General features: G+C 45.6%; 1 protein-coding gene across 4 annotated transcripts in view; it reads right to left on the bottom strand.

Annotated features, from left to right (window-relative positions):
* Positions 1-7079, bottom strand: part of GAB1 (GRB2 associated binding protein 1) — a 125643-nt gene extending 118564 nt beyond the window's left edge. For all 4 annotated transcript variants that reach the window (XM_073017652.1, XM_073017653.1, XM_007999879.3 and 1 more), the window contains exon 1: positions 6978-7079. In XM_073017652.1, the coding sequence (XP_072873753.1) occupies positions 6978-7049 (72 nt within the window). In that variant the 5' untranslated portion in view covers positions 7050-7079. The remainder of the gene's footprint in view (positions 1-6977) is intronic.
* Between the last annotated feature and the right edge of the window lie 5528 nt (positions 7080-12607).

Here is a 12607-nt window from a genome sequence, read left to right as displayed (position 1 = left end):
ATGGCTTCCAAAGTCCGAAATAAGACGCTAGCCCAAGGCAGCCCTGGCCCTGCTGCTGGAACTCAGAAGCAAATGAATCAAAGGCTCTTTTATTCTCCCTCCCACCAGAACATGCTCCCTCTCTGTTGTAAACTAACTGCTTGCCAGAATGAATTACTTAGCTTAAAACAGACATAAAGAAATCTTAAACAACTCATGTCCCTTGGAATTTTAATAAGTTCAGGTGACCAAACAAGTTGTTTTGTTCATTTCTAGTTTGATGCAGAAAATTCACTTGTGCTCAGGAGCCCATGAGGAACAACAGATCTTGCAGGAACAAAAACTTCTCAGACTAGAAGATACAGCTGACAGCCACACTCCACACATGAAACTGGGGTGTTGGGAAGCAGTTTTTTTTCATGAGGACATCTAAACCTCAACACAAATGTTTGTTCTTCCTTTAAAACCAGCCCTCCCTTAAGATTTTGCTGTTGCTGCCGGCAGTACACCAGCTCTTACAAGAGCAAAGTGTAAAATTCATTTGCAGAGTCTTCCCTGGCATCTCCCACCCCTCCATCCCCTGTTGTCACTCTAAACTCTTAGGTAATAGTACTTCATTTGGCAACTAATCATATATGGCCGTATAACATATCTCCTATAAAATGATTGACAGCTTGTCTTCACAAACAGATTAGAAACTCCTTAAGGGCAGGGAGTGGGCCTTTCCTTCCCTGCATTCCACACAGGGCACATAACAAAAGCTCCTGCGATACTCGTTTATTATTCAGTCAACAGGCATCTGTTGAGCTCCTACTCTGAGCCAGGCATTGCACAGGGGCTCAAGACACAGCACCCAGCCCAGGAGCACAGCAGCCAAAGGCCCTGCACACAGGTCTGCCTTTAGTTAAAAACCAAGAGTCCCCAAAGAATACTGCTTAAGCAGTCACTAAACTATTTAAGATAAATAATAAAGATTTCCCCAAAAGGATGATGTCCCCCAAAAATTTATGTTGTAGCTTATTGAAGAGCTCCCCATTTGTCCCTTCCACCCAAGAAAATGTCTAAGAGGCATGCTAAACTGCAACAGAGCTTCTGCTGAAGATCTATAGCTCTTCCCTCACCCATTTTACAGATAAGGAAACTGAGGATCAGAATGGTCAAATGCTCCTGTGGGTGAGTAGTGGCAAAGCCAAGTAGAATTTGGGTCCTGACACTCAGTTTGAGTTTCCTTCCACTATAGCAAAACATCCCCAGTAAAAGCATCAGTGGTTGCATCAAATTACATTTTAAAACAAAATTCTTCAAAAGTAAAGTAGTAGCCCACCTACTACAATGCTCCTTCTGGCTGTCAGTATCTGTAAGAAAATTAGGAGTGCTGAGTACCTAATACATGTTTTCAATCTATCACCTCTGGCCAGGCACGGTGGCTCACACCTGTAATCCCAGCACTATGGGAGGCCGAGGCGGGCAGATCACCTGAGGTCAGGAGTTCAAGACCAGTCTGGCCAACATGGCGAAACCCCATCTCTACTAAAAATACAAAAAAAACAAAATTAGCCGGGCGTGGTGGTGGGAGCCTGTAATCCCAGCTACTTGGGAGGTTGAAGCAGGAGAATCAGTTGAATCTGGGAGACAGAGGTTGCAGTAAGCCATGAGCCAAGGTCATGCCATTGCACTCCAGGCTGGACAAGAGCGAAACTCCGTCTCAAAAAAAAAAAGAATCTATCACCTCTGAAACTTTCTCAGTCTGCAAATTATCAATAGCTTATCTGCATATTTTTATGTTAAGTCCAAAATATGGAATTTTACTTACTCTCAAAAAATGCTGTGTGTTTTACTCCTTACATTTTTAAGCAGATTATGGCAAAATACACTGAAATAACCAGTCACTTGTCAAACAGATTATCCAACTATAACTCTTGCCATCTTTTGTTCCAAGATGATCTCTTAAAAAACTAATTTTAAAGAGCCAGCAGAATTCTCTACCCTCCAAATTAATGCACCTTCCTAACAGCAATTTTGAATCTCAAAAGGTAGCAGTCAGCTTTAGAGATTCAGCAAGTTTCACATGGAGAGTTTTGCGCTTATCATTAAGCCCAGGCACAACAAATGAACTATCATTAACTATCGTAAAGGCTTAATGTAATTGCAAGTTGATGATCTCTGTTAACAGAAAAAACGTTCTTGCTACACTTTAAAAGGTAAAAACATTGGGAATCTGAATTATGTTTACTAACATGAGGATGGCAAGAACAAATTTCTTTCAACAGAATAATTATGCTTATTCAGTCACTGTAAGCAGAAACATCAGAATCCACTGATTGCTAGTGGTAATTGCCAAAAAGGTATAGGAAGAGCTTCTAGACATGACAGTCCTCTTTGTTGTAGTGACACTACAGAGCAGGGGTTTCATGCTTAGCACAGGTCCTGGGTTGTCCTTGAACCAAGGAGATGCTGACACTTGGCCTGCCCATGCCCCCCTCCTCCATGTCAGATGTCAGGTGCCCACCCAGTAGGAGAGGCTATTTCTGTTTCTAGGCCCATTTCCAGAACCAGGGGTGTGTTTTCGAAGTCCAGACAAGAGTTGTCCTGTTAATTGACAGCTGCAGAGCAGACGGAGAGCCCACGCTGGGTACAGATTACCCACCTAAGAACTGGCTGGGGCCTTGCTCCCAGGCTGACTGTGAGCTAACAGGCCACCTTGCTCTGGCCTCAGAAGCAGGTTCTCCTGCTGAGATTGTGCACCTGCCCAATGCTGACAGCTGGGCTATGGAGGAGCCCAAACTTAGCGTTCAGGCTTCAGGCAAGGAAGCTCCTCCTGTAGAGCTAGCTGTGGTAGCCAGCTGTCTTGAAACAATACTTTGTTTACAGACTTGCATCTTGTTTCAGCTGAAATTTCAGGTTCTGATGAAAATTCCACCCTTATTTCTTTAAATAATTCTTTAAAAATCTGAGCACCATTGTTGAGTGCATACTACCAAGACTTTACTTGTTTTCTGTAACCCTAGTGACAGTAATCTGTTTATGATTCCATCAGGTCCTTAACAAAGTAAAAAAGCAGCTGTTTAATATATAACACAGGATGAAAACAGCAACACCACAGTAGCAACCCTGAAAATAAGCATTAAAAATTTTCACCTACATTTTAAGTAGATTTTAAAAACTTCCGGGAGAACGAAACACATAAAAGAAGAAAGAACCCTTTTGTGAATATAGAAAAAATTAAAAAGAGAAGGAAAAGCTGGGGAATCTGCTGACTACTCTTGACTTTCATTTTCTTTTGTGTCACTCTTTAGAAAATTCAAGAAAAGCTTACACATCAGACTAACACACTAGTGTGTGAAAAATCAATCCTGCTTGAGTTGACTATGAAACAGTAAACATAAAACGGAGTTGTAAATGGAATACGTTGGGGGCCATATTTGAGATGGCTTTAAAGATAAAATTAAAACAATTTAAGGCCAGGTGTGGTGGTTCATGCCTGTAATCACAGCACTTTGGGAGGCTGAGGCGGGCGGATCACCTGAGGTCAGGAGTTTGAGACCAGCCTGGCTAGCATGGCGAAATCCCATCTCTACTAAAAATACAAACATTAGGTGGGCGTGGTGGTGCATGCCTGTAATCCCAGCTGCTGGGGAGGCTGAGGCAGGAGAACTGTTTAAATCTGGGAGGTGGAGGTTGCAGTGAGCCAAGATCGTGTCACTGCACTCCAGCCTGGGTGACAGAGCAAGACTCCATCTCAAAAAAAAAGATTAATTTAAAAAAACTAAAACAATTTTTTTGTCACTTAAAAGCCCTTATGGATCATCTTAATCAGTGTTCGGACTACCATAAATGCTGTAAACAGTGAGATAATTATCAAAGTCCCATGGGCCAAATATTCCAAACAGAATCATGATGCTCAAACTCCCTGAAGTCTCATTTAATAATTATAGTACCAAGAATTCAAGATACCTTTTCATAGCGAATCCATTCATTACAAATCATTATCCAGAAACATTTTGCCTACTGGGTGGCCAACAATGTTTTCTTTATCCAGAAAAATAAACATTCTACATGAAAAAAAACAAGCATAGGAAATGCATGTATACATGCCCATATCTTTGATGGTCAAAGCTACTTTAGCAAAAACCACCTAAACTGGACACCAATGCCAAAAGATCAATAATCTGGGAATGTCAAAATCTTCTGGGCCACCAACCTGACAGCTAAAATACAAGCCTTATTTAACCTGACAGTTAAATAAGCCTTATTTAACTCATTATACTCCATGCTGGTTTCCTCTATTCTGACAGCCACCCTGTCCACTGTCTTTCCAGACTATCTCCGTCTACTTTATTCATGGGTAAAGAAAACACCAGTGCTACACAAGGCAAAGAAAATCCTAGTTTCTCCCAAGCTGTTAGGCATATTCATCCTCCTGTGGAAAACACAATGTAGTCAGCCCACTGTATCTCTCAAATGTTCCCATAGTTTCAGTCTACACTGAACTTGTTCCTCAGAACAGCCAGAAAATATCCATACCACTCAACTTAGACACACAGTCATATACCACTTTGCATTGTTGGCTTTTTCACATACGCTTGTCTCATGGTCCTAAAGACTCAAAAAGCTACTTAAAGGCAAAGACCAGGTCTTAACGTTTCCTTAGCACTGTGCACCTGATCCATAGCCCACCTAATTCTTGTATTCTCAACTAATATTCAGAGTCAGGAAAAGTTAAAATCTGAAAGGAACTTTATTTTGTTGTTGCTGTTTTTGAGACGGAGTCTCACCCAGTCATCTAAGCTGCAGTGCAGTGGCACAAACTCTGCTCACCGCAACCTCCGCCTTCCGGATTCAAGCATTTCTCCTGCCTCAGTCTCCCCAGTAGCTGGGATTACAGGTGTACACCACCACGCCCGGCTATTTTTTGTATTTTTAGTAGAGACAGGGTTTCGCCATGTTGGCCAGGCTGGTCTTCTGACCTCAGGTGATGCACCGGCCTCGGCCTCCCAAAGTGCTGGGATTACAGGTGTGAGCCTGAAGGACCTTTAGAGATAACCCAGTCTAAGCTCCACATTTGAAATGAACGAGGTGAGAGTCATTAACCTTTTACAGTGAATCAATCAGGCAGATCTGGGTTCAAATGCAGGTCTGTTTTCTGTGAAATAGAGATGACATCTACCTCAGAAAACAGTTGTAATGATCAAATTATACTTTCCTTTTTGTTTGTTTTTCTTGTTAAGACATAATCTTTTTGGCTGATTTTTTTCCTGGTTAATAGTTCAACTGAATTCTAAGCCCAAGAGGCAGGGCTTTTCTCCTACTGTATTTTCTGACCTTATGGTTGGTGTCTAATACAGTGCCTGGCGTCTTTTGAGTTAGTCATGAATGAACCATGTGAAAGAATGAATTAAACCTATATCATCACTTTCTCATTCAGCAAATGTCTTATTCTTTAGTTCCTCCAAGAATCTGTCTTTCCTAAGTTGGGCCTTCTCAAAACAAATATATTTATCTCCCTACCCCTTCCTCCCTTCCTTCTCTCTCTCTCTGTCACACACACACACACACACACACACACACACACCTTTCCCTTTAGAACAGCTGGAAAAAAAAACACTGCCTCCCTCATATTTTTGGAATAAAGTTAGCATTTTTACTAGGATATTCAGGAAAACTGATAGATGGACAGGATTTAGAGGTATTACATATCTCTGGAGAGCTTTCTTATGATTTGTGGCATCGAGTCCTTCAATAAAATTACTTGTCTATAATAAATTCTGGCAGAAAATAAATCAGAAATTCACTGGTGAGTTGTCAGTGAAGTTAAATACTTCACTCTGTTCTATACAAGCAAACAGTGACTAATAGGATTAACCTGAGCTCTAATACTGGGTGTAGATATTCTTCAACGACAAACGGGTTCCATTAGTACAGGCATTAAATTTATATATTTAAGGGGGCATAAATTTTGCTTTTGCAAACACATTTTACTAGAAAAATATTTGGTCCAGGTGTCACGACAAAAGTGTGATTTCTTTCCTTTGCAGGGGGCAGCAACAAAACCACCAATGGGGAGGAAGAATAAGATCCCAGACCTCTGAAGAGGACACAGGTTTCCACTAAAGCAAGGTTGATACTTTCAAGGAATATTTTTCGTAACAGCTAAAACGGTTTAACACATAGCATCTTGTATCAACTACACAAACACCATTAAAGCCACTCTGGTTCCCTGGGAAAGGACCGCAACTGAAATCCCTTCTGGCTTCAGCAGTCCCCTCCTGCCGAGTTTGACAGCACATCCAAGGCGCCCAAACACCAGCCACTAGGCTCCCCCCAGCGCCCTCCTCTCGCAGCAAACCGCCAAGGCTCCCGGGCCAAACTCCAAAGTCCCTCAATTCAAAACCGCGAAAATGTGAACCTTGCTAAGCAAACGGCAGGGCGCGTAATAACTTTTCTTTCTTTCCCTTTTGCGCGCATTCGATATGCTTGTCTCTACTACCAACTCCTCAGGTCCACAGCCCGCTTCCCGCAACCCATCTCGAGGGGCGGAGGAGAGGGAGCGCCCATCAAAAAGAAAGGGCTAGTGAGCCCTAAAACCTCGGCGGTTTTCCCGGTGCGGGAACTTTAGCACACATCAGCCCAATAATCAGATGCAGGGATAAAGCAGGAAGAAGGCTCCTCTCTCCATCGCACCCCATCCTTCCTAAGGAAGAAGAAAAGCACGCAGCAGTTTAGCTGGAAGTCTAGGCCCTTTTATGGGGAGAGCAGGTCCGCAAAGCAGGCTGTCTGGAACCTGGAGGAAGAAAGTTGTCTGGCCAAGTGGATGACTGGGGGTGAGGGAGTGCAAGGCACCCGGTCCCGAGACCGCCAGGGGTAGGGGCCAAGAGGAAAGAGACCGGCATTCATTTAAGAACCAACCCCGCGCTTGGCCAGCTGCAGCCACCAGCGAGCCGACTGGGAAGGGGTGTGGACGCCGAGGCCCGCGGAGTGGTGCCCACAGCTGTACTTACATAACGCTTCAACTTTTTCTCCGGGGGGGACTTGCGGAGCCATCCGGAGCAGACCACTTCACCACCGCTCATGGTGCGCGCGTCTAGGGCTCCGGGCCGGGCAGCTGAGGGGCGGCGGGCGCGCTCCCGACACAGCCGACGCCTGTCGAGCGCGCAGCGGCGAGAACCTAGCTCTCCTTGTCGCGCACCCCGGACGGACTGGGCGGACAGGCTCCACGGTGCGTGGGTTCCACGAGTTCGAGTCTCTCCTTGCAGGCCCACGAACCTGAACAGAACGCGAGCCGGGGCAGCGGGCTCGCCGGCCTCCTTTCAGTGCTCCCGCCTCGCCTCCAGACGTGCCGTCTCGCCAGCTGCCTCAGCAGCGCTCGGACTCAGCGGGACTCTGCCCCGACTCGGAGCCGGAGCCTCGGTCCCTGGCGCTCCGCCCCCTAGGGACAAGACCTCCCCAGAGCGCTTTCCGAAACAGACACAGTGCTGTTCACGCACACACACACGCACACATACACACACACACAATGCCCCGCGCGGTGCGCACTCCCGCTCGCCCGCCCGCCCTCGGTTTCGGTGCGCCCGGAGCGATCCTCCTTCCCTCTCCTCGGGGGAGGGTGGGTCACTTCGCGGCACTCGGGGAACGCCGAGGAAAGGGGAAGCCGCGAGCCGCCTACGGGCAGCGGGCGCGGGGCTGGTCCCGGGTCACAGAGGGAGCCGCAGGGTTGGCGGCGAAGCGCGGGGCGTCTCTGAGCGGCGGGCGCAGGGAGGTCGCAGGTCAAGCTGGAGGGTGGGTCCGCTCTAGCTGCCGCCGAAGAGGGCGGGGAGCGGCGGAGGAACGAGGCGCTTGGCGACTTGGCTCCTGGGAGGGATCCCGCTGTCCCGTCCTCTCGCGCTCCTCCCCCGCCGCCTCCCCCACCCCGGGGCGCGCGGCAGGTTCTGAGCGGCTCGGCCCCAGATCCCGATCCCTCCCTCTCCCGGCCTCCGGGATCCCTCTTCCTCCCTTTCCTCCTCCCCTTCCCACGTTCAGGCCCGTCTCCGGTTTCTGCCCAGACTTTCTCTGAAACTCCGCCGGAGCGCTTCCAGCCAAAACAACAAGGGCTGGGGGAGGAGACGGACGAAGGGAGAGAGCAAGGGAGGGAGGGAGCGCGAGTCCGAGAGGCACCCTGGGATCTGTAGTTCGGAAAGCAGGAGCAGGGTCCTCCGCCGTCCGGCGGCCCCCAGTCCGCTCCTCGCCCGGGAAGACCGCAGAGGCCTCGGCTAGGGCGGAGGCAATGGGGCTCGGGCACGGGGAGGACCGAGGGACGTTCGAATGTTCAGTCCGGGGCTTGCCATCTTGACTCAGCCCGGTGTCAGTTCGGAGCTTGTGCTATGCCCGAGATCAAGAGTTTCGGGGGTTTTCTTTACTTGAGAGCCTGAAAAACAAAACCGCTGGGAGACCACCATCCTGTCGGTCCCCGCCACGCGAGATTAAAGGACAGAACAAGAGGGCGCGGGAGCTACCAGCTTGGAGGGGAGGACAGATGGGAACCGTGGGCTGGCCTGGGCTGGTCTCTGGAGCTGTTCTGCCAGAGTGATGGGGGCGCTTGGCCGGGCCAAGGATTTGATTGGGTCCTATCTCTGGGACATTTTGAAGTCTCACACTCCTTCCATTTGTTGTCTATTCCACTTAACTTTGTATTTGTTTGAAATCTACTGTTGGGATGCTGGACTAAAAGAGGGAAACTCGGTCGGGCGCGGTGGCTCACGCTGTAATCCCAGCACTTTGGGAGGCCGAGGCGGGCGGATCAACTGAGGTCGGGAGTTCAAGACCAGCCTGACCAACATGGAGAAACCCTGTCTCTACTGAAAATACAAAAATTAGCCTGGCGTGGTGGCGCGCGCCCATAATCCCAGCTACTCGGGATGCTGAGGCAGGAAAATCGCTTGTACCCAGGAGGCGGAAATTGCGGTGAGCCGGGATCGCACCACTGCGCTCCAGTCTGGGTAACAAGAGCAAAACTCCGTTTAAAAAGAGAGAGAGAGAGAGAAAGAAAGAAATTTACTGGGTCCCCTAGTTCTATTTGCCTACTTGTGTGTTACACAATTATTATACCTGGTCCTGAGTTTAACATGATTCTGTAATAGAAACATCTCCAATTTATTTGTGAAAAAGCCCCAAAGCAAATTTCAGCAGATGATATAATCAGATAAAAGTGCTAAAAATATGAGGAGATAAATGAGCATTTCTGGAAAGACATAACTTCAGTCATTTTCTTATTAACACAACATTCATATTCTGAAGCTCCTCTGAGTTTGAAAATGTTAGATGATTGTAATAAGAAATTAGGTGCTGGAGTAGTGACAAGACAAAGGTCTCTGCATATATGGAGGTGGTAGCATAGGGTAGTAAGCAAATAAAGCGTCAACAAAACTACAGATTGAGACTCAGTCTCAAAAAAAATCTGAGAAAGGCTGATTCCCATTGGGGTTTAGAGACCATCTTTTGGCACGTACTTAACAGTATCACAAGGGCTGAACTTTTCAGGTCATCAAGTGAGTAGATGGATGCACTTTTCAGGTCATCAAGTGAGTAGTCGTGACCTTGGGTAAACTACACAATATCTCTGAGTCTCAGTTTCCTGATATGTGAAATGGGAATTGTAACACCGATTTTGCAGAAGTTTAATGAATAGAAATGGTAGTGTTGGCCGGCGGTGGCTCACGCCTGTAATCCTAACACTTTGGGAAGCCTAGGTGGGTGGATTGCATGAGCTCAGGAGTTTGAGACCAGCCTGGGCAACTCGGTGAAAACCTGTCTCTACTAAAATACAAAAAATTAGCCGTGGCAGCGTGCTCCTGTAGTCCCAGCTACTCGGGGGCTGAAGCAGCAGAATCGCTTGACCAGGGAGGCGGAGGTTGCAGTGAGCCGAGATCGCGCCACTGCACTTCAGCTTGGGCGACAGGGCGAGACTCTGTCTCTAAAAAAAGAAAAAAAGAAAGAAAGAAAGAAACGGTAGTGTTGGTCGGTTGGTCCGGCGCGATGGTTCGCGCTTGTATTCCCAGCACTTTGGGAGGTCTAGGTGAGCAGGTCACTAGAGTTCAGGAGTTCGAGACCCATCTTGGCCAACGTGGTGAAACCCAGTCTCTACTAAAAACACAAAAGTTAACTGGATGTGATGGCACGTGCCTGTAGTCCCAGCTACTTGGGAGGCTGAGGCAGGAAAATCGCTTGAACCCAGGACAGGGAGGTTGCAGAGAGCCGACATAGGCCACGCACTTCAACTTGGGTAACAGAGAGAGACTCTGTCTCTAAAAAACAAAAAAAAAAAAAAAAGGAAAATGGTAGTGTTGGTTGGGCGTGATGGCCTGCACTTGTAATCCCAGCACTTTAGGAGGTCTAGGTGAGCAGGTCACCTGAGGCCAGGAGGTCGAGACCATCCTGGCCAATGTGGTGAAAACCCAGTCTCTACTAAAAACACAAAAATTAGCCGGGTGTGGTGGGTGCGTGCTTGTAGTCCCAGCTACTCAGAAGGCTGAGATACAAGAATCACCTGAACCCGGGACAGGGAGGTTGCAGAGAGCCGACACAGGGCCACTGCACTCCAGCCTGGGTGACTGAGTAAGAGTCTGTCTTGAAAAAAGAAAAAAATAATAAAAAATAAAGAAAGAAAAAGGAAGTGGTAGTTTTAAATATCAGGCACATATTAGATATTGTAGGATTTTTGCTGTTTGTTGCTGTGTTTCTTAATGTTCTTTCTGAAACATAAGCAAGTGTAATTTTTATGGCAGCTAATACACCAAAGCACTTCTTTTTAAGTATGTGAACATAAATCATGCCACAAATTTTCCAAATGAAAATAAACCATCAAATTTGTTTTCCACTTCTCCCACAGGCAGTGTGTATCTACATTGAGCCAAAAGTATTTATAATTAGCATTAGTAAGACTAGTATTGTTGAATAGTTAACTATTGGCTTTAGCGAACTAACCACTTCCTACACTCGTGTTATAAAGTCCTTTGTAAATGGAAAATTGTAATATATCTTGTATTATTTAGCTTTGGGAATTTCCAATAACTTTTCCTTTATTTCAAATAAGGCATTCAGTTACCTCATTCCTATGTAAGAAATCTTTAAGTGTTTTTCCTATCTTCTACTGAGTTGTTTTAGGCTTGTATTTCTGGAAATTAAATCCAGGTTGAAAAGAGGTTGAAGATAGATATGTCTCCATGTATATATTTTAGAAATGAAATAATCATAACTAGTCTCCAACACATCTTCATTAATCAAAATAGGAATCATAACGACATATTTTTGTCAACAAGAAATAAGTTTGTTTATTCCTGTAGCATAAAAATTCGTGCTTCAGGATTTGACAAACTCTTGGAAAGCATTTTCTGTCTCCTACTGGTGTGGAAGCATTTTACCTACAAGAAGTTGTCGAGATACTTGAAGAAGCTCGCCAGTAGTCAGTTGGCGAGAGGTCAGGTAAATATGGTGGATAAGGCAAAACTTCATAGCACAATTCGTTCAACTTTTGAAGCATTGGCTGTTTGATGTAGGGTCAGGCATTGTTGTGGAGAAGAATTGGGTCCTTTCTGTTGAGCAATGTGGCTGCAGTCATTGCAGTTTTCGGTTCATCTCATCCATTTGCTGAGCATACTTCTCAGATGTAATTGTTTTGCTGGGATTCAGAAAGCTGGAGTGGACTGGCAGCAGACCACCAAACAGTATCCATGGCATTTTTTTGGTGCAAGTGTGGCTTTGGGAAGTGCTTTGGAGCTTCTTCTCCGTCCAACCACTGAGCTGGTTGTCAAATGGTTGTCGTATACAATCCACTTTTCGTCGCACATCACAATCCAATTGAGAAATGCTTCATTGTTGCATAGAATAAGAGAGGATGACACTTCAAAATGATGATATTTTTTCATTTTCAGTCATCTTATGAGGCAACCACTTATTGAGCTTTTTCACCTTTTCAATTTGCTTCAAATGCTGAACAACCACAGACGGCTCAATGTTGAGCTCTTCGGCAACTTCTTATGTAGTTGTAAGAGGATCAGCTTCGATGATTGCTCTCAATTGGTCATTGTCTACTTCCGATGGCCAGCCACTACACTCTCCACCTTCAAGGCTCTCATCTCCTTTGCAAAACTTCTTGAACCCCCACTGCACTGTACCTTCGTTAGCAGCTCCTGGGCCAAATACTTTGATGCTGCAAGTTGTCTCCACTGCTTTATGACCCGTTTTGAACTCAAATAAGAAAATCACTTAAATTTGCTTTTTGTCTGACATCATTTCCATAGTCTAAAATAAACATAAAATAAATAGCAAGTAATAAGTAATTAGCAAAAAAATAAATAAATAAATAAAGCGAGAAGTGCCCATTAAAATGATGTATAACATAGCCACATTTATTTAAGAATGTATTTCAGTATCAAATGGCAAATTCCAACAGTGCAAAAACCGCAATTACTTTTGCACTCACCTAATAATTATCTCTCAAAGGTCCCACCTACACTTTAGAATTTGAAATGTTTACACATTTAATCATTTATAAGGAAGTTGTGTTTGAATCTCAAAATGAAAATATCCTTGCAATAAGATTTATATTGGTATAATGTGAAAATGGCCCTTTGCAAAGGAACAAAATATTGCTTAT

Source organism: Chlorocebus sabaeus, chromosome 7, assembly GCF_047675955.1.
Source record: "Chlorocebus sabaeus isolate Y175 chromosome 7, mChlSab1.0.hap1, whole genome shotgun sequence".
Classification (NCBI taxonomy): domain Eukaryota; kingdom Metazoa; phylum Chordata; class Mammalia; order Primates; family Cercopithecidae; genus Chlorocebus; species Chlorocebus sabaeus.
This window is presented reverse-complemented; position numbering and strand designations above follow the sequence as displayed.